At 43.2% G+C, this 20,715-nt stretch overlaps 1 protein-coding gene across 1 annotated transcript in view; it reads left to right on the top strand.

Moving 5' to 3' along the window:
- Positions 1-575: 575 nt before the first annotated feature.
- Positions 576-20,715, top strand: part of LOC121577581 (metabotropic glutamate receptor 2-like) — a 100,850-nt gene continuing 80,710 nt past the window's right edge. Inside the window, exons 1-2 of the mRNA XM_041891310.1 lie at positions 576-1,269; positions 17,973-18,684. Of these exons, the coding sequence (XP_041747244.1) occupies positions 18,157-18,684 (528 nt within the window). The 5' untranslated portion in view covers positions 576-1,269; positions 17,973-18,156. The remainder of the gene's footprint in view (positions 1,270-17,972; positions 18,685-20,715) is intronic.

The raw sequence follows: 20,715 nt of genomic DNA, 5'->3' as shown, positions 1-20,715 counted from the left end.
GATGACGTCGCATACAAATCCAGTCGATAGCCCCTCCCTGACTTTGTGAATGTGGTTTTGGCAGAAGAGGGTTAGAGGTCACAACACATCATGTGGTGATCTCGAGAGTCCATATCCCGTGCGCGCAGGGTTACCACCTGAGCCACCTCGCGCTCTCCCTCGCCTACGCTCCCGTGTCAGAACTTGTGCGTGGACTGTAAATAGAAATCTATCGACATCGCAGCGATGCAGCTAAGCAGTCTCTGAACAGCTGCTGTTATGAGTTTTGCTTGTTCGGTTAAACAAAATCAAGACGATTCCCTGAGCTTCTCCACATTTACATGCTCAGCGCAACCTAATCAACAGCTCTCGAAAACAGAATGCAAAAAGCTATTAGTTTAACAGAATCTGTCTTCTAATTATTATTATTGTATTAATACTAACCTAATATCACTATTAATAATTAATACGCTATTACTAGGCTATACATGATAACAGTTAGGCCTAATCTAAACTTTTGAGAAAGGCTACGACCCGTTTCTTATTGTGCCGATCGGAATGAATCAATAGCATCTGTATTGATTGCCAGGGTGGTCGTTCACAACGTGCAGGCTTGATAGCCCACAGACGCACACCTATTCGGAGTCACTATCAACCACAGGCGTTCGGTCTGTTGCCTTCTGTTCTGGCTGTCAATATGACAGTTCAGTTCACATGATAGCCTATGGACTTGTGTGACCGTTTATTTTTTAAATATATTTTTTAAAACTATGCATGGGGAAGGAATAATGAGTTGACTCCTTAAAATCTCATGCACCCGGGATCAGCTATTTTTCATTCCTCGACTCATTCTTTCTACCAGGCTCATTGATAACATAGCGCTGTCTCACTTGTTATCAAGTAAGATCTGTTGCACAGCTGAGTTTTGAGGTGTGGACGCGCGGTTAGTAATCTGAAGTGACTCAAGTGAGTATAATGTCAAATTAGTACCAGAGGTGGGTAAAAAGGTGGGTAGACTTTTTAACCAAGGGATAAAATCTCAAGGAATCCGTGCGCTCCTCCGAGTATTTTTCAGCACCAAGGACAGCTACTCATGCGCGCAGCAGCTGCGAGGCGCGAAAACTTCCTTCACTCTCTGTCCTTGTCCTTCCTTCCTCCACCATCAGTATCCACGAATTGTTTATTCGGCACCATATTTATTGAAAGTATCACCAAGGATATGAAGTGCCTGACCTAATCTGTGTAACCTGTCGGACTTGGAATCGTTTGGATGTGAGATTCATTGGACAGGTAAGAGCTTTTGGTTTTTGTGTAGCCTACATTTGTTCCCAGCAACAGCAGCATGCACTTTGTATGCACGATTACGACCATGCTTTATTTGTAAGACTATAGCAATGCAACAAAGCTTTGTTATAGATATAACAGAGATACTCCTATTCTATTCCTACTTTCTTTTGACACACCTCTCCTGTGTAGAATTGTTGTTACAGAATTTGATTGACAAGTGGGAGAAAAAGAAATGTGTGAATACAATGACTACAGAATAGGGTTACTTGGTTGCTATAGTAAACAAATGAGATCATGGCACCATTCTAATCATCTTTCCTTTTTATATCTTCGAGCAAATTTAGTAGACACTAATCAATGTGTTTTTCAGAAGGGTCTCCTCATCCATCATATATTTGACTGTATTTCTATTATTCAACCTGTATGTTATTGTTATATATTGAGACTTTCAAAATCAAGTTACAGTTTCAATAGATCATACAGTTGGTCAAATGATGATGTTTCCTTTAATGAGTCGCCTACAACATCCAAACACCTGCCTTTAGTTTGCACATCTACATGGCTTCTGACGCCAGTGGCGAGTTGGGCATGTTCAGAGAGTCCAGGTTACACCTTGCATTAACATGTGGTTAATCGTGTGGTAAATGTGGTCTACACCTGTCTGAAAATGTTGGCACTATCAGAATGTGGACACCATTCGGACACAGGATGCATGTTAGCACCAGGTATGAACAGGGCTTTAGTGCATAACATAATATATCCAAGAGGTGGACAAACCCTTGGCTCACAAGTCAACCTATACACTCCACATCATAGATTCCCAGGTCATATACGATACAGTATAGTATACTTGTAATGCGTGTAGCTGCTAGATTTTTCAGGGCTGTGGGAACAAGTAAAAGGGGGAGAAGCCTTATCACAATGGCATTGCATGTTGGTGTCTTTATTGGAGCAAATGGTGTTGTAAAGCAATGGTGTTGTAAAGCAATGGTGTTGCCATGGTAGCACTCAGACCCAGGAAGCAGAGAGGCTTAAGAGGAACATGCTCTTCTCTTTTCATCTGAAGCTCCGAGCACAATCAGGAACAGGAGGTGGAGGAGGAGAATGAGGCGAGCCACTCGGTGCACCCATCTCTTTAGTCTTAATGGAATCCACCTCACCTGTATCAGCGCGGTGCAGAGTAGGCAGTGGTCCCACGGAGCACTTCACAGCGTCGCACGACGGCAACCCTGCCAATCCCCCTGGGTGTGTCAGGGGCTGGGAGTCGATGTAGCTCTGCGTATCAGAGTGTCTCAGAGCGTGGAGGAGCAGTGTTATTGCTGAGCACCCAGCGTGTTAAAATCCTTATCTGCCAAGAACATAAGTGTCCCCAGGGCCGGGCCGCCAGGCCACAGAGGCACCTAGATTGCTACTCATTAGTGTGAGGAGAAGGAGCTCACCTGTAGACCAGGATTAACCTGCAGGTTCATGGACCACTTGCTCCCAGGAGCCCGAACAAGCCTGTTCTCCTCTGACTCCTCCACCTCAACACATACTCACAAAGCCCTGACAAACGTTTTTGGGAAAGAATGTATTAAATATGTGTGCTTTCTGGAGAATGTCAATAAGATGTTCCTGTCTGTTTCAAAGGTGATTTTAGACTAAAGCACAGAAGACAAGACAAGCCCCATAGACTACAAGTCAGATGTCAGTGACTGTATTGAAATACTGTAAGTATGTGGATGAGGTAAATCTCTCACAAAGGACATACAGGTATTATAATGATAAGGACACTTTTTCTGAAGCCACAGCACCTTGAAGTAGGCCTATGTCACCACCATTCACCAGATGCATTGAGCATAGTATGGATGTACTGTATGGAAAATCATTTATGGAATCCAGTCACCTTCAATATGAATGTCAAGGGTTCCTTTGCAGGTAGATTTGCCCTGTTTCATCCTAAATTTGTTAGAGCATGAACTGATATAGAGAGGGAAACCAAAGTAACTAATTAAACCCAAATGCCTGATAAGAGATCTGGGTGACACTGAGATATCTTATCAGTCATTTGGGTTTTATAAGCTAGCCGTCATCTGTGATTAAACTGCAGGATGATGAATGGCTGTGGTCCTATCAAACAGGACAGCTTAATTACTTTCACCTCCTTATGATCTCTTTTTTAATTCACACACACACACACACACACACACACACACACACACACACACTATACTTGAATCCATGTTTGATGTGTGAGCTTTCATATTGTTTGACAAATTAGTTTGGAATTCTCTGAACTCCTACTAAACTAAATCTTTAGTTGATAAAAAATAACTTGCTAATGAAATAAGTGCCTGAACATCTCCTGCGACATTGTTTCCAGTGTGAGTTATGCTTCCAGGCATTTTTGCTCTTCCATAATAATGTGGCTAGGGCAGTACACAGCAGATGGTGTGTGTGTCCCTGGACAAGACTAATTGAGAGGCCTGGGGGGACAGTCAAGACCCCTGAGGTAGCTATGTAGGACCAGGGACAATGTGTGTGCAGCCATTTTTCTATCTCACTGAAACTAATTTGGTTTATATTGTGAGAATCTGTAAGTGTTCTCTGCTGCGCAGACATCATTTGTATTGGGGATGTGTGTGTTTGTGTTTGTACAGATGTGTTTGTGTGTGCGTGTGTGTGTGTATGTGTATGTGTATTTGTGCACATGTGAGAGGTGTGTTTGAGAGTGTTACACAGTACCAGTCAAAAGTTTGGACACATCTACTCATTCAAGGGTTTTTCTTAATTTTTTACTATTGTTTATATTGTAGATTAAACGTGAAGACATCAAACCTATGAAATAACACATATGGAATCATGTAGTAACCAATAAAGTGTTAAACAAAATCAAAATATATTTTATATTTGAGATTTTTCAAATAGCCACCCTTTGCCTTGATGACAGCTTTGCACACTCTTGGCATTCTCTCAACCAGCTTCACCTGGAATGCTTTTCCAACAATCTTGAAGGAGTTCCCACATATGCTGAGCACTTGTTGGCTGATTTTCCTTCACTCTGCCGTCCGACTCATCCAAAACCATCTCAATTGGGTTGAGGTCGGGGGATTGTGGAGGCCTGGTCATCTGATGCAGCACTCCATCACTGTCCTTCTTGGTAAAATAGCCCTTACATAGCCTGGAGGTGTGTTGGGTCATTGTCTTGTTGAAAAACAAATGATAGTCCCACTAAGCCCAAACCAGATGGGATGGCGTATTTGCTGCAGAATGCTGTGATAGCCATGCTGGTTAAGTGTGCCTTGAATTCTAAATAAATCATAGACAGTGTCACCAGCACAGCACCGCCACACCATAATACCTCCTCCTCCATGCTTCACGGTGGGAACTACACATGCGGAGATCATCCGTTCACCCACACCGCGTCTCACAAAGACACGGCGATTGGAACAAAAATCTTCAATTTGTATACCCCCCCCCCTACCTTGTTACAACACAACTGATTGGCTCAAATGCATTAAGAAGGACATAAATTCCACAAATTAACTTTTAAGAAGGCACACCTGTTAATTGAAATGCATTCCAGGTGACTACCTCATGAAGCTGGTTGAGAGAATGCCAAGAGTGTGCAAAGCTGTCATCAAGGCAAATGGTGGCTATTTTAAGACTCAAATATAAAATATATTTTGATTTGTTTAACACTTTCTGGTTACTACATGATTCCATATGTGTTATTTCATAGTTTTGATGTCTTCACTATTATTCTACAATGTAGAAAATAGTAAAAATAAAGACAAACCCTTGAATGAGTAGGTGTGTCCAGACTTTCGACTCTACATGTGTATTTACAGTGAGGGAAAAAAGTATTTTATCCCCTGTTGATTTTGTACGTTTGCCCACTGACAAAGACATGATCAGTCTATCATTTTAATGGTAGGTTTATTTGAACAGTGAGAGACAGAATAACAACAAAAAAATCCAGAAAAACCCATGTCAAAAATGTTATAAATTTATTTGCATTTTAATGAGGGAAATAAGTATTTGACCCCTCTGCAAAACATGATTTAGTACTTGGTGGCAAAACCCTTGTTGGCAATCACAGAGGTCAGACGTTTCTTGTTGGCCACCAGGTTTGCACACATCTCAGGAGGGATTTTGTTCCACTCCTCTTTGCAGATCTTCTCCAAGTCATTAAGGTTTTGAGGCTGAGGTTTGGCAACTCGAACCTTCAGCTTCCTCCACAGATTTTCTATGGGATTAAGGTCTGGAGACTGGCTAGGCCACTCCAGGACCTTAATGTGCTTCTTCTTGAGCCACTCCTTTGTTGCCTTGGCCGTGTGTTTTGGGTCATTGTCATGCTGGAATACCCATCCACGACCCATTTTCAATTCCCTGGCTGAGGGAAGGAGGTTCTCACACAAGATTTGACGGTACATGGCGCCGTCCATCGTCCCTTTGATGCGGTGTAGTTGTCCTGTCCCCTTAGCAGAAAAACACCCCCAAAGCATAATGTTTGACGGTGGGGATGGTGTTCTTGGGGTCATAGGCATCATTCCTCCTCCTCCAAACACAGTGAGTTGAGTTGATGCCAAAGAGCTCGATTTTGGTCTCATCTGACCACAACACTTTCACCCAGTTCTCCTCTGACTCATTCAGATGTTCATTGCCAAACTTCAGATGGCCCTGTATATGTGCTTTCTTGAGCAGGGGGACCTTGCGGGCGCTGCAGGAGTCCTTCACTGCGTAGTGTGTTACCAATTGATTTCTTGGTGACTATGGTCCCAGCTGCCTTGAGATCATTGACAAGATCCTCCCGTATAGTTCTGGGCTGATACCTCACCGTTCTCATGATCATTGCAACTCCACGAGGTGAGGTCTTGCATGGAGCCCCAGGCAGAGGTAGATTGACAGTTATTTTGTGTTTCTTTCATTTGCGAATAATCGCACCAACTGTTGTCACCTTCTCACCAAGCTGCTTGGCGATGGTCTTGTAGCCCATTAAGTATTTGACCCCCTCTCAATCAGAAAGATTTCTGGCTCCCAGGTGTCTTTTATACAGGTAACAAGCTGAGATTAGGAGTGTGCTCCTAATCTCAGCTCGTTAACTGTATAAAAGACACCTGGGAGCCAGAAATCTTTCTGATTGAGAGGGGGTCAAATACTTATTTCCCTCATTAAAATGCAAATCAATTTATAACATTTTTGACATGCGTTTTTCTGGATTTTTTTGTTGTTATTCTGTCTCTCACTGTTCAAATAAACCTACCATTAAAATTATAGACTGATAATTTCTTTGTCAGTGGGCAAACGTACAAAATCAGCAGGGGATCAAATACTTTTTTCCCTCACTGTATATGTATATGTGTGTGTATAAAATCAATCACAGTACAGTTTAAGACAGTGGTCACCAACCGGTCCATCACGATCGACTGGTCGATCTTCAAGCATTCCATATGTGTTATTTCATAGTTTTGATGTTTTCACTATTATTCTACAATGTAAAAAATAAAGAAAAACCATTGATTGAGTAGGTGTGTCCAAACTTTTGACTGGTAGTGTACATTGAGACAGAATGAATCAGGGAAGCCCACACTCTTGTTTCTCTCTTGTCACTAATTGTGTGTGTGATGAATAATGGAAAACCTCATGCAGCCCCTGAAACACAAACACCATGCATCCATCACCCTGTCTGGGACAATCACAGCTCTGCCTGTAATGAGCTCATGCACACACAAAGAACATAGACAGTCAAGGAATCTTAAATGAGGAAGTACACAGTGAGGTGGAATCAGGCCAATGGGAAGGGGCGGAGCTATGGAACTATCCTAGGGGATTCCCTCCCTCACACAGGTGCAGAGAGAGTGCCAGGGAGGGAGTTACTGTAAGGGGGGAGCTGAGTGGAGACACACATGACCAAATCCAAACCTATTCTCTGTTAAATAGCTGACCTGACTGGACCTCTCAGCCTACTTTCAGATCAATTATGAGGAAATGAACTGTGGTGGTGAGAGAGTGAGTGAGGGTCTGATTTGATTGACATCTTCCCAATTGCTGTATTTCCCCACTAGTTGCCATTCAGCGCCAGCCTCAGTTTGCCTGGGTTGCTATCATTTAAACTGCAAATAACGCCTTTCCCCTAATTGGTTTGGTATCAGTGACCTTATTTGGAAAGGTCAGCGTTCTTTAATTTTCCGAGATGTGTATGTCTTTTTGCCTCAGCGGTTATCATTGATACAGTCAATCTCCCAGGCCTGGATTCATGGAACAGTTTTTTCCTCTGCAGTTGAAGTGTTACTTCATGAGAAAAATTGATAAAAACTATCCTGAGAACATTTGTTTGTTATACAACTTTTCAGCACTGACCTTTTCAGGTCAAGTTGAACATCTACAAGTCCACAGTCTGCCAAATAGAGAGGAAGTGGCCTTCAATCTAAAACAGATATGATAAAACCTGTAGTGAGTTCTGAATAGGTGATATATATCTATCTCCTTTAGACTGTCACTAACTGAGGAGAGAGAGAGAGAGAGAGAGAGAGAGAGAGAGAGAGAGAGAGAGAGAGAGAGAGAGAGAGAGAGAGAGAGAGAGAGAGAGAGAGAGAGAGAGAGAGAGAGAGAGAGAGAGAGAGAGAGAGAGAGAGAGAGAGAGAGAGAGAGAGAGAGAGAGAGAGAGAGAGAGAGAGAGAGAGAGAGAGAGAGAGAGAGAGAGAGAGAGAGAGAGAGAGAGAGAGAGAGAGAGAGAGAGAGAGAGAGAGAGAGAGAGAGAGAGAGAGTATTAGTTAGGGCCTCAACTGAGAGAGATATTTGTCAGGCTGCCACTGCTTTCCCTGCACTGCCATGGCCAGAATAGGGGCATGGAAGTTGTGATTTCTCCACTCATTGTGCTCAGATTAATTACTACCAGACTAGACATGGCGCACATTTGGAACGGTGTGGATTGGACCTGCCAGTGTCTTGTGAGCGTGTGTAATGAGAATTTAGAGACATAAAGCATGTTTCTTCTGTTATAACTGGGGGATATCCTTGCCTGCTTTCCTCAGCCTCCTACCCTTTCAATTCCTTTACACCGCCTGGTTTGAAAAGTGTAAGAGGCTGGCAGGCTCCACACACTTGAATTAAAAAGGCCATCTGGTGAAGCGGAAAGCAGAAAAGATAGGGAAGAGAGGGGAGATGGCTCCATGGTAGAATAGAGGAAGAAATGAGGCTGGGTGCTCTTTGAAGTTTACAGTTAACCCAATTTAGGGCGAGGAAATCATTGTAAGCCTGTCGACCGTAAAGAAGACATCCCGTTATGGCCATTGTCCTTTGCTTTGCTACAGGGTATTGTATACATGGTTTGTTGTGGCTCCTATAAGTACTGTACATTAGACCACATTATGTAAAGTGAGTGTGTTGTTCTTCCTTATGGCTAGTTTGGCTGGTAAAATGCACGTCTGCACATTAGGTAAACCACAGGTCAAATTATCGAATTGTCTTGAGACCCCTTACATACCTCCACCTTGTAAAAAACAAAATAATAGTCGATAACAAATCTCCATTGTAATGCTGCATACTGTATATCCTCCTGTTGTTTTACCAAGGCGATTCCTTCCCAACCAAATACTAGAGACTTTTTTACATGTATGAGTAGTTTAATATTTTGCCTTAGAATATAATTTATAAAACATTAATTTAACAACATTGTTCAAATGCCCTCCTCAAAAATGCACTGTATCGTGATGTTCTGTATGGCTTTTTGAAGAGAGGGAACTTTTGGGAAGAAAAGGGAATGATATATCAGTTTAAGTGGGAAATATCAGGTCTGTACAGTATCAAATTAGGTTTGCTTTGGAATTCCTCTTCCAAACAGGGGATATGTGAAAGAATAGGAGTGTCAGAAAGAGAAAGAAGGATGAAAGAAAGAGAGAGTGTGTCCCGCTTGGGAGATAGCGGCCTCTCCTGGGAGTTGAATTGGATGAGAAAAGAGAGACAGTTTAGGAATCTTTCTCTCTCTCTCTCTATATATATATATATATATATTTAGGGCAACAATTGGGTATTCTCTGTCTCACTGTACTTAACACCCTCCTGGAAAAACACTGGGTGAATATGTTTGGGGAACTGTTGTCTCCGGTTGCTACTGTATATTCAGTCAGGCAGGGGTTGTGCAGAGGTACGGTACATTTTTGCTGTGACATCCCCACTCTCATTTGGTGTTGGAGAAAAAAGACCTGTCAGCCCACAAAACGCAGAAATAACATTGAGGGTTAGGGTGTATTGGTGAATTAAATATATAATGGTTGGTTATTTGTGATTTATCTTTGAATTACACATAGAGTAAAACACCTGACAAATGGCAATAATGTGTGAAATAGAGCCATACAGATGTAGGATCTAGTTTGTTACAGCAGAAAAATAATCCTGCAGCAACAGGAAATGTGAATTATTATGTGTATTATAATTCATGGACATTTTTGTAGTGGTTGATACATCTTTCGTAAGAGAAAATCAAGTCTGAAATGTCAAAGTGCAAATTACAAACTTCAGAACCCTTTTGCAGTGAGTGAGAAGATGCAATGAGAAGATGTGGCCAGTTTACAGCAGGCTTCCTTCCCAGTGCTCCCACAAGACCTTACTCCATGGTCAGATTGGCCCACATGTCCTCTCCTCGCCCATCTCCCATCTCCTCTCTACCCTTCATGTCTCCTGACAAGTTTCCATGGAAACAAAAGGTAGAGAGAGGGGCCCTAATGAGTGGGAGAATGTGTGTTGGTAAGATGAGCACCTATATCTCTGAGTGGACATGCACACGCATGCACACAAATACACCAACCATAGGAATGCGTACACAAACACACACACACACACACACACACGAATGCATGCACAGACACACACACCCACGCGTGCACACAATGATTGAAACACTGCATTTTTAGTTTTCATTTCAGAGAATGGTACTTAATTTAGGTAGTAAATATCCTGTGCCTTACAGAGCCGTATATATCAGAGCCGATGGCCATAGTGAGTGCCTCAATCCAATATCTTTCTCCCAGACCCTCAAAACAAAGAATGGGAAACACTTGTTTATTGAAGATTCCACATACTCAAGAGAAAATGGAGAAATCCAAAACAAAATCAGTACAAAGCCTGACTGCCTTTTTTATGACTCATTTTCATAATTTCTAGTCGATATGATTAATTACGGCTGGAGATCTCTCAGTGAGCTGGTTTGACTGGCAGAGGCAGCTAGCGGCAGTGGATAAGGCAGATGATACTGGCTTAATATCCTGCTCCGATAAACTGCTCCCTCCCTCCCCTTCCTCTGTAGTGTGGCTAATTAAGCCCTGGGGAGGACAGAGGAGAAGAGTGACATGATACTAGGAACCACAGACCTGCTGCTGCACCTCCTCTGGACCCATCAATTTTTTATTTAACCTTTATTTTGACAGGGAGTCATGCTGAGACCAAGGTCTCTTTTACAGATGAGCCCTGTGTACACATCAATACACATCAATAAACACTATACATCAATATTCACATCAATACACGAAAAACAAAACACAATCATATAAAAATTAAAACATTCTTCAGTAAAAAGGTCTGAATTTCCATAGAGGCACCAACTCTTCCAATTTTAGAGAGCTTTGGAGATTATTCCACAATTAAGGTGCAAAAAAACTAAAAGCAGATTTACCTAACTCAGTGGAGATGGAAGGGATCTCCAGAGCTAGCCATCCCATAGACCGGTTTTGGTAGCTCATACTGTAGGTTAACAATGAAGTAAGGCACAGCAGAAGTTTATGCAAGAGGGCTTTATAAACAAAAATAGTGCATCGATCTACGAGACTTCAAAGAGGGCCAGCCTACTGTCTGATACAGAAAGCAATGATGTGTACTGAACCTGTCCATCCATCTCTATAGGGTCCACTCTGGGTCCTGGTCCTCACTCGGCTCCACACCCAGGACCCTGATGCTCTACAGGGGCTACCTCCCAAATGCCACCCTATTCCCTAGTGGACTACTTTTGGCCAGGGTCCATAGGGCTCCTACGCCATTTGGGATGCAATCTGTCTCTGGCTCCCTACTGACCAGAGGGGAGGGTCAGTGGACATTAGGATATGGTTCAGCATGATCAACCAGTTCACCTTTGAGTGGAATTGGAGTAACGTGTTAGTAATTATTTAGTAGTGATATACTGTATGTTGATATGACAAATTATATTCAGTTCCAGTTTACATGAGGGCTTCACTGTGTTGTTTTATGCTGTGCATGTGTGCAGTGCTTAGTTAAGTTTATTTGTATGCAGTCCTGGTTTTCATTGGTTTCAGTTGGAAAAAAATTTATAAACCGAAACAAAGCTGTGATTGAGTAAACACAATGTCATTGTGGTATTGTAAATCCACCACTACAGTAGTTTCCTAATGTAAATGTAGATCATGATATTTATGCAAAATTGTCTGCAGGAAGTATGAATAAGCTTATGGAGTATAATGAAACAGTGTTTAGATACAATCCATCAGGGGAAAATAAGTATTCAGCTACTGCTGCAGGGAGATTTCAACAGCTCCTTTTGAGTGTGTGTATGACAGTGTATTTGTTACAGTGTTCTCCAATGGATACCTTTTGATACAGTTTGTGTGTGCATGTGCATGTGCATCTGTGTGTGTGCCTGCGTGTGTGTGTGCCTGCGTGTAGACTTATCTCCCTGCAATGAGAGACACGAGGCCAGAGAGGAAACTAGATGGAGAGAGGGAAAGAGAGAGAGGAAGAGTAGAAAGGGAGAGACAGAGAGAGTTTCACATCAGAACAGTAACATGGTACCTCAGGCACGGAGGAAGACGGAGACAAACACACACTATTCCAAAGGAAGCCATTCACCATGGGGGAGTGATTTGGTAGGTCACTAGGGAGCTGCTTAGGAACTCAGACATGACAAAGCTCTCTGGAGGATCCAGCCAGCGCCCTCAGTACACAGTGTTCTCACTCACATCACACACCCTAAATCTGTGTGTTCTACACCTGTGCAAAGAAACAAGATCACAATCTCTACCCATATACAGTACTAGATATAAAACCAAGGATTTCTGTGACATCCTACATCAGTATGTTTGGTGGTGTTTCCTATTTTACTGTTCATCTGTGTTCAGCCAGACAGCTACAGTAAAAGTGTAATCACATCCTGGCTATGTAACATATGATTATGTCACATTATCCTGTAATATGACTTGACAGACTCTCAGCGCACATGTTACCGTCCATGGGCAGTTTTCCTCTTATGTCGTTCACTGACAGACCTTAGAGAGCTATTTACCGTTTTATTTTATCGCTTTGGTACTATTTTCACAATTATGTCGTACATTTTCACAAATCTTAGTACAAAACTCCAAACAGGTCACACTTGTAACACAGCCAGTCTTTCATTCAAAACCTGTCATTGTGCATTCATTTGGATCGTAAACATCTCTCACCACACAACCATTGATTAAAAATATGAGTTTATTGTGAAATGTAATGACAACATGGTTTTAATCACCAAACACAACATAATGATTTCTTTTCAATTTAGTCGTTTTCACTACCAGTTAATCCAATAGCAAACAATGCAAGATATGTGTTTCAAATCACCCTTAGAAGTGGTGAAAGTAATAAATTACAGTAGATTACACAGTTTTCACATTAGGCAATACACTTACATTACCCCACAAAATTGACAGAAAATCTATAATTGCCATAATATCTATCCAATGTGTAATCTAAGATGTGATCAATGAAGACATCCTCTACAATCATTAATGCAATTTTTTTGGGGGGATATACTTGCAACATAGGTGTACTGTCTGTAATCAAATGTAAGAAATTAAATGAAGGAAATTAAATGAAGGAAAATAAAACATAACATTTAGCACACATTAATTTGCATTAAGCCTGTCTTGAGTATTTCGCCATAAATTCACATCCACATCACAGTGAATGTCCTCATTGTTCATGCACCTTAGGAAAAACCTTTTGGCATGGCGAATCCAAGCTTGACGTTGGTCTGCATTGATGTCGTCGGATGCCTCATCCCTGGCCAGAAGGAGGGTGGCACGCTCATGGGGATGGCGATCGTACACCTTCCACCTCCATGCTGAAACAATATCCTCAATAGGGTTGAGGAAAGGAGAGTATGGGGGCAGGTATAGGGTCACGAATCGGGGATGGGCCCGAAACCATGCCTCAACCACCTCTGCATGGTGGAACCTGAGATTGACCCACATAATGACATAGGTGACCTCTTCACCTTGAAAGAACTGCTCAATTTACTTGAGAAACACAATGGGGTGTGCAGCGTTGTAGGATCCAAGTAATGGCCTACATCCTGCCACACCATCTTCAGAAATAGCTGCGCACATGGAGATGTTTCCCCCATGTTGTCCAGGCACTTGGATGGTCACCCGATGAGGTTCCGCCCACGGTGCCGAGTTTTGGCCAGGTTGAAGCCAGCTTCATCAACAAAGATATACTTGTGATGGTTCACAGCAGCATCAAGCACCATCACCCTCTAAAAATATATTTTGGTTAGTTATTTTTACAGTATAGTTCCAATATGATATTATGAAGTAGCATGTGCATCAAATAGTAACAGTAATACAGTACAGTGCATTCGGAAAGTATTCAGACCCCTTGACTTTTTCCAAATGTTGTTACATTACAGCTTTATTCTACATTTGATTAAATTGTTGTTTTTCCTTATCAATCTACACACGATACCCCATAATGACAAAGCAAAAGCAGGTTTTTATACATTTTTGCAAATGTATAAAATAAAATAAAGGGGAAATATCACATTTACATAAGTATTCAGACCCTTTACTCAGTACTTTGTTGAAGCGCCTTTTGCAGCGATTACAGCCTTGAGTCTTCTTGGGTATGAAGCTACAAGCTTAGCACACCTGTATTTGGGGAGTTTCTCCCATTCTTCTCTGCAGATCCTCTCAAGCTCTGTCATGTTGGACAGGGAGCGTCACTGCACAGCTATTTTCAGGTCTCTCCAGAGATGTTCGATCGGGTTCAAGTCCGGGCTCTGGCTGGGCCACTCAAGGACATTCAGAGACTTGTCCCGAAGCTACTCCTGCGTTGTCTTGGCTGTGTGCTTAGGGTCATTGTCCTGTTGGAAGGTGAAGTTTCGCCCCAGTCTGAGGTCCTGAGCGGTCTGGAGCAGGTTTTCATCAAGGATCTCTCTGTACTTTGCTCCGTTCATCTTTCCCTCGATCCTGAATAGTCTCCAAGTCCCCGCCGCTGAAAAACATCCCCACAGCATGATGCTGCCACCACCATGCTTCACATTTTACATTTACATTTTAGTCATTTAGCAGACGCTCTTATCCAGAGCGACTTACAGTTAGTGAATACATATTTTTTTTAATGCTGGCCCCCCGTGGGAATCGAACCCACAACCCTGGCGTTGCAAACGCCATGCTCTATCAACTGAGCTACATCCCTGCCGGCCATTCCCTCCCCTACCCTGGACGACGCTGGGCCAATTGTGCGCCGCCCATGAGTCTCCCGGTCGCGGCCGGCTGCGACAGAGCCTGGATTCGAACAAAGGATCTCTAGTGGCACAGTTAGCACTGCGATGCAGTGCCTTAGACCACTGCGCCACTTCACCATAGGGATGGTACCAGGTTTCCTCCAGAAGTGACGTTTGGCATTCAGGCCAAAGAGTGCAATCTTGGTTTGGCCAGAGGTGGATGAACGTAGTGCCCTCGTTTGGGTGTAGGGTCTGAACAGAGCCTGAAGGTAAGGAGGTGCCGTTCCCCTCACAGCTCCGTAGGCAAGCACCATGGTTTTGTAGTAGATGCGAGCTTCAACTGGAAGCCAGTGGAGTGTGCGGAGGAGCAGGGTGACATGAGAGAACTTAGGAAGGTTGAACACCAGACGGGCTGCAGCGTTCTGGATAAGTTGTAGGGGTTTAATGGCACAGGCAGGGAGCGCAGCCAACAGCGAGGTGCAGTAATCCAGACGGGAGATGACAAGTGCCTGGATTAGGACCTGTGCCGCTTTCTGTGTAAGGTAGGGTCGTACTCCCAGCCGGCCCTGGTCCCACCTGTCCATAGACTTTATCACAGGGTTACCTCCATCCCAAGGGCTCACCACTATCCTGGTGGTTGTCGATCGGTTCTCCAATGTCACCCATTTTATCGCCTTACCCAAGTTGCCCTGGGCGAAGGAGACAGCTGATCTCATGATTACCCATGTATTGACTACACGGACTTCCCCAGGACATTGTCTCGGATCGTGGGCCCCAGTTCGTCGCACGGTATTGGAAAGACTTCTGCTCCCTGTTGGGGGCGTCGGTGAGTCTCTCATCGGGGTTCCACCCGCAGTCAAATGGGCAAACTGAGCAGGGCCAACGAGGAGCTGGAGAAGTTCCTACGCTGTTTCGTCTCCACTCAGTCCATCAACTAGAGCAAGTTCCTCATTGGGCTGAATATGCTCATAACACACTGCCGAACTCGTCCACTGGACTGTCGCCGTTCGAGTGTCAGTGTGACCAGACCTTCTCCAATTTGAGTACCCCTGCACTAGTCTATGTAGTGTTGTATATGTGTAACTATTAAAAAGCCAACTGAGATTTATTCCTGATTATTATTTGACCATGCTTGTCACTTATGAACATTTTTGAACATCTTGGCATGGTTCTGTTATAATCTCCACCCGGCACAGCCAGAAGAGGACTGGCCACCCCTCATAGCCTGGTTCCTCTCTAGGTTTCTTCCTAGGTTTTGCCTTTCTAGGGAGTTTTTCCTAGCCACCGTGCTTCTACACCTGCATTACTAGCTGTTTGGGGTTTTAGGCTGGGTTTCTGTACAGCACTTCGAGATATTAGCTGATGTAAGAAGGGCTATATAAAATAAAATTGATTGATTGATTGATTAGAAATGTTCTCTTATCACTTTTATTTCAATGTGTCATTATCCAGTGAAGATCCCTACTTCCACATCAGTTATTATCACAAATTTTGATGGAACAATACAACACAAATTTTACTGTCTCGTAAAGATGATATATACAGTGGGGGAAAAAAGTATTTAGTCAGCCACCAATTGTGCATGTTCTCCCACTTAAAAAGATGAGAGAGGCCTGTAATTTTCATCATAGGTACACGTCAACTATGACAGACAAAATGAGAAAAAAAAATCCAGAAAATCACATTGTATGATTTTTTATGAATTTATTTGCAAATTATGGTGGAAAATAAGTATTTGGTCAATAACAAAAGTTACTCAATACTTTGTTATATACCCTTTGTTGGCAATGACACAGGTCAAACGTTTTCTGTAAGTCTTCACAAGGTTTTCACACACTGTTGCTGGTATTTTGGCCCATTCCTCCATGCAGATCTCCTCTAGAGCAGTGATGTTTTGGGGCTGTCGCTGGGCAACACGGACTTTCAACTCCCTCCAAAGATTTTCTATGGGGTTGAGATCTGGAGACTGGCTAGGCCACTCCAGGACCTAGAAATGCTTCTTACGAAGCCACTCCTTCGTTGCCCGGGCGGTGTGTTTGGGATCATTGTCATGCTGAAAGACCCAGCCACGTTTCATCTTCAATGCCCTTGCTGATGAAAGGAGGTTTTCACTCAAATTCTCATGATACATGGCCCCATTCATTCTTTCCTTTACACGGATCAGTTGTCCTGGTCCCTTTGCTGAAAAACAGCCCCAAAGCATGATGTTTCCACCCCCATGCTTCACAGTAGGTATGGTGTTCTTTGGATGCAACTCAGCATTCTTTGTCCTCCAAACACGACGAGTTGAGTTTTTACCAAAAAGTTCTATTTTGGTTTCATCTGACCATATGACATTCTCCCAATCCTCTTCTGGATCATCCAAATGCACTCTAGCAAACTTCAGATGGGCCTGGACATGTACTGGCTTAAGCAGGGGGACACGTCTTTCACTGCAGGATTTGGGTCCCTGGCGGCGTAGTGTGTTACTGATGGTAGGCTTTGTTACTTTGGTCCCAGCTCTCTGCAGGTCATTCACTAGGTCCCCCCGTGTGGTACTGGGATTTTTGCTCACCGTTCTTGTGATCATTTTGACCCCATGGGGTGAGATCTTGCGTGGAGCCCCAGATCGAGGGAGATTATCAGTGGTCTTGTATGTCTTCCATTTCCTAATAATTGCTCCCACAGTTGATTTCTTCAAACCAAGCTGCTTACCTATTGCAGATTCAGTCTTCCCAGCCTGGTGCAGGTCTACAATTTTTATTTCTGGTGTCCTTTGACAGCTCTTTGGTCTTGGCCATAATGGAGTTTGGAGTGTGACTGTTTGAGGTTGTGGACAGGTGTCTTTTATACTGATAACAAGTTCAAACAGGTGCCATTAATACAGGTAACGAGTGGAGGTCAGAGGAGCCTCTTAAAGAATAAGTTACAGGTCTGTGAGAGCCAGAAATCTTGCTTGTTTGTAGGTGACCAAATACTTATTTTCCACCATAATTTGCAAATAAATTCATTAAAAATCCTACAATGTGATTTTCTGGATATTTTTTTCTCAATTTGTCTGTCATAGTTGACGTGTACCTATGATGAAAATTACAGGCCTCTCTCATCTTTTTAAGTGGGAGAACTTGCACAATTGGTGGCTGACTAAATACTTTTTTCCCCCACTGTATTTGTTGGAAATGAGATGTGTGTGTGTCTGTAAGACAAAGGTCTCATTGTGTTGTAGCATTGACTGACTCCTCCTCTGTTTGATCCTCAGGCTGGAATCAACAGAACCTTAAAGACAGGACAAAAAATCTGGCGCTTTGAGATCTGGTGCCACCGTGCCACGCTTCTTTCTTCCTTGCTAGCGTACTGTACCCTTCCCAGCTCCAGAGACAGAGAAAACCACAGGAAGAGAAGCACCAGACAGCAGTGACCTGACTCACCCAGGGCCCAGGGACATGTCACCGGGGAGGTCCCCTTGGTTGGGGCTGCGCCCCCTGCCTCGACCCCTCCACCTCTCCCACCTCTGCCTGCTGTGTGTGTGTATGTACCTCCTGGCCCAGGCCCCACTGGGTCTCTCTATGTCAGGTTTCAACACGGACAGCAAGAGAGAGATCACAGTGGACGGGGACCTGATCATAGGGGGGCTGTTCCCTGTGCACCAGAAGGGCGAGGGGCCTGAGGACTGTGGGAAGATCAACGCTCAGAGAGGGATTCAGAGACTGGAGGCCATGTTGCTAGCTCTGGACGAGATCAACAAGGACGAGCGCCTGCTGCCGGGGATACGGCTGGGATCCCACATCCTGGACACCTGCTCTAAGGACACCTACGCCCTGGAACAGAGCCTGGAGTTTGTCCGTGCCTCCCTCACCAAGGTGGACGACAGCGAGTACACCTGCCCTGATGGCTCCTACGCCGTCCATGACGACGTCCCTCTGGCCATCTCTGGGGTGATAGGAGGCTCATACAGCGATGTCTCCATACAGGTACAGCACTGACTCTATACACACACACACACACACACACACACACCTCACATGCAACCTGTAATATGCAATTAATATGACAGTCTATTAAACTGAATATCTGACTACATAAAGATAATTTAGCAATATGCAATAGACTATAGTTGAGTTAAAGTAATAGAAAGGTCAAGAAAGGTCTGAGAATGGTCTATATCAAAGGCAGATATTTAATATCATTCTAAAATTAATGATAACATTATTCAAGACATAAAGCTTAAGTTACAAGACAATACTAGCATTACAATACATTATTGTAGGCATGATCAGAGAGGGGGAGAGAGAGAGAGAAGTCATAGCCTGAAAGGGAAAAAGAGTATCTCACCAGCGCAGGTCAGGAACAAAGAGAAAGAGACAATGAATTTGAGACCCCTTTAAACATCTGAGTTTGTTTGGATTCAAAATCTGAGTTGTTGACCAATAGTATTAATGTAAAGTTAACCTCCAATCAGATATCAGACCTACAGTATGTTATCACAACATAACCTCTGCTTCACATAATTGGGGTTGGAGAGCAACACAGAGAAGGCTAAATTCCTGAGTATACAATAAAAGTGGAAACAGTCACTTCAGGATCTGGGCCACCTTACATAATCCTCCCTTCAACACATCTGATTCTAGATCAGACAGAAGTGTTCACAACCGGACTGCCAGCACTGTAGTCACTGTAGACAATCTTCAGACCAGTAGTCCATGGACCTAGCAGCATCAATTCAGGAGTGTCCTTTTGGCGGGTAGCATTGTCTTCTGCTTTAGACATGCAAATGTTCTGAGGTAGCACCATCCTGCAAGCTAGTAAGGAATGCTCCATTCTTTGTAAGAGTGAAACAAAGAGACTGAAGGGACACTAAAACATCACAGATTCATTCAACATTTAAATAAAAATGTTATCTGATTGGATTGGTCAATAGCAACTTCAGATGTGGTTTTATCAAGATGATCAGAGATCACCGCATTATTAAATATAGTATATTTTAAATTAATATTAATATCCCTTGGAGAGAAAATGGATTGGCCTTGAAAATGAGAAAATAACCAGAACTTTGAAATAATCAAGAACAATTCTTGAAGTTAAATCAAAACAACTTTCAAGCAACTCAAAATATAAATACAATTATAGGGTTTCACAAGCAATTTAAAATTTGGAAATTAAGTGTTGCATCTCAATTTACAGCACCCAACATTAGCATACCAATGGGGAAGGCTCTAATGCCATTTTGTGAGAAACAAGGCAATGACCTTTTTAGGACATTCTCAGGACTTTCATTGCATTAGTCTTTAACACGTCACATGATGATCCCAATTGAACGTTCTCTGGGGGACCTTTGTCTAGTTCCCTGTCAGTTCCCAGGACGTCACTGAGGACCATGTTAGGACCTTTTTAGGACATTCTCAGGACTTTCATTTGACTAGTCCTTAGGAAGTCGCGTGATGGTCCTAAGGGAACGTTCTCTGGGGGACCTTTGTCTAGTTCCCTGTAAGTTCCCAGGACTTTCATATTACTAGTCCTTAGGATGTCGCATGATGGTCCCAAGGGAACGTTGTCTGGGGGACCTTTTAATAGTTCCCGGTTTGACCCTGTGACATTTTTAGGAGATTCTTGGGGCATTGTGTCATGGTCCTCTTTTTAATTTTTAATTTTATTTAACCTTTATTTAACTAGGCAAGTCAGTTAAGAACAAATTCTTATTTACAATGACGGCCTACACTGGCCAAACCTGGACGATGCTGAGCCAATTGTGCGCCGCCCTATGGGACTCCCAATCACGGCCGGTTGTGACACAGCCTGGAATCGAATCAGGGGGTCTGTAGTGACGCCTCAAGCACTGAGGAAATGGTCGCCTCTGAAGGTCACCTGAACGTTTTTGGGACATTGTGTCATGGTCCCCTGGAGGTTTTGTCTAATTTCCTGTTTGGGACACAAAAAAGTCCTAAAAACGTCTTTGGGAAACTGAGAACTAGACAAAAACCTCCAAGGGACCATGACACAATGTC

The sequence above is a fragment of the Coregonus clupeaformis genome, chromosome 12 (assembly GCF_020615455.1).
Source record: "Coregonus clupeaformis isolate EN_2021a chromosome 12, ASM2061545v1, whole genome shotgun sequence".
NCBI lineage: Eukaryota > Metazoa > Chordata > Actinopteri > Salmoniformes > Salmonidae > Coregonus > Coregonus clupeaformis.
This window is presented reverse-complemented; position numbering and strand designations above follow the sequence as displayed.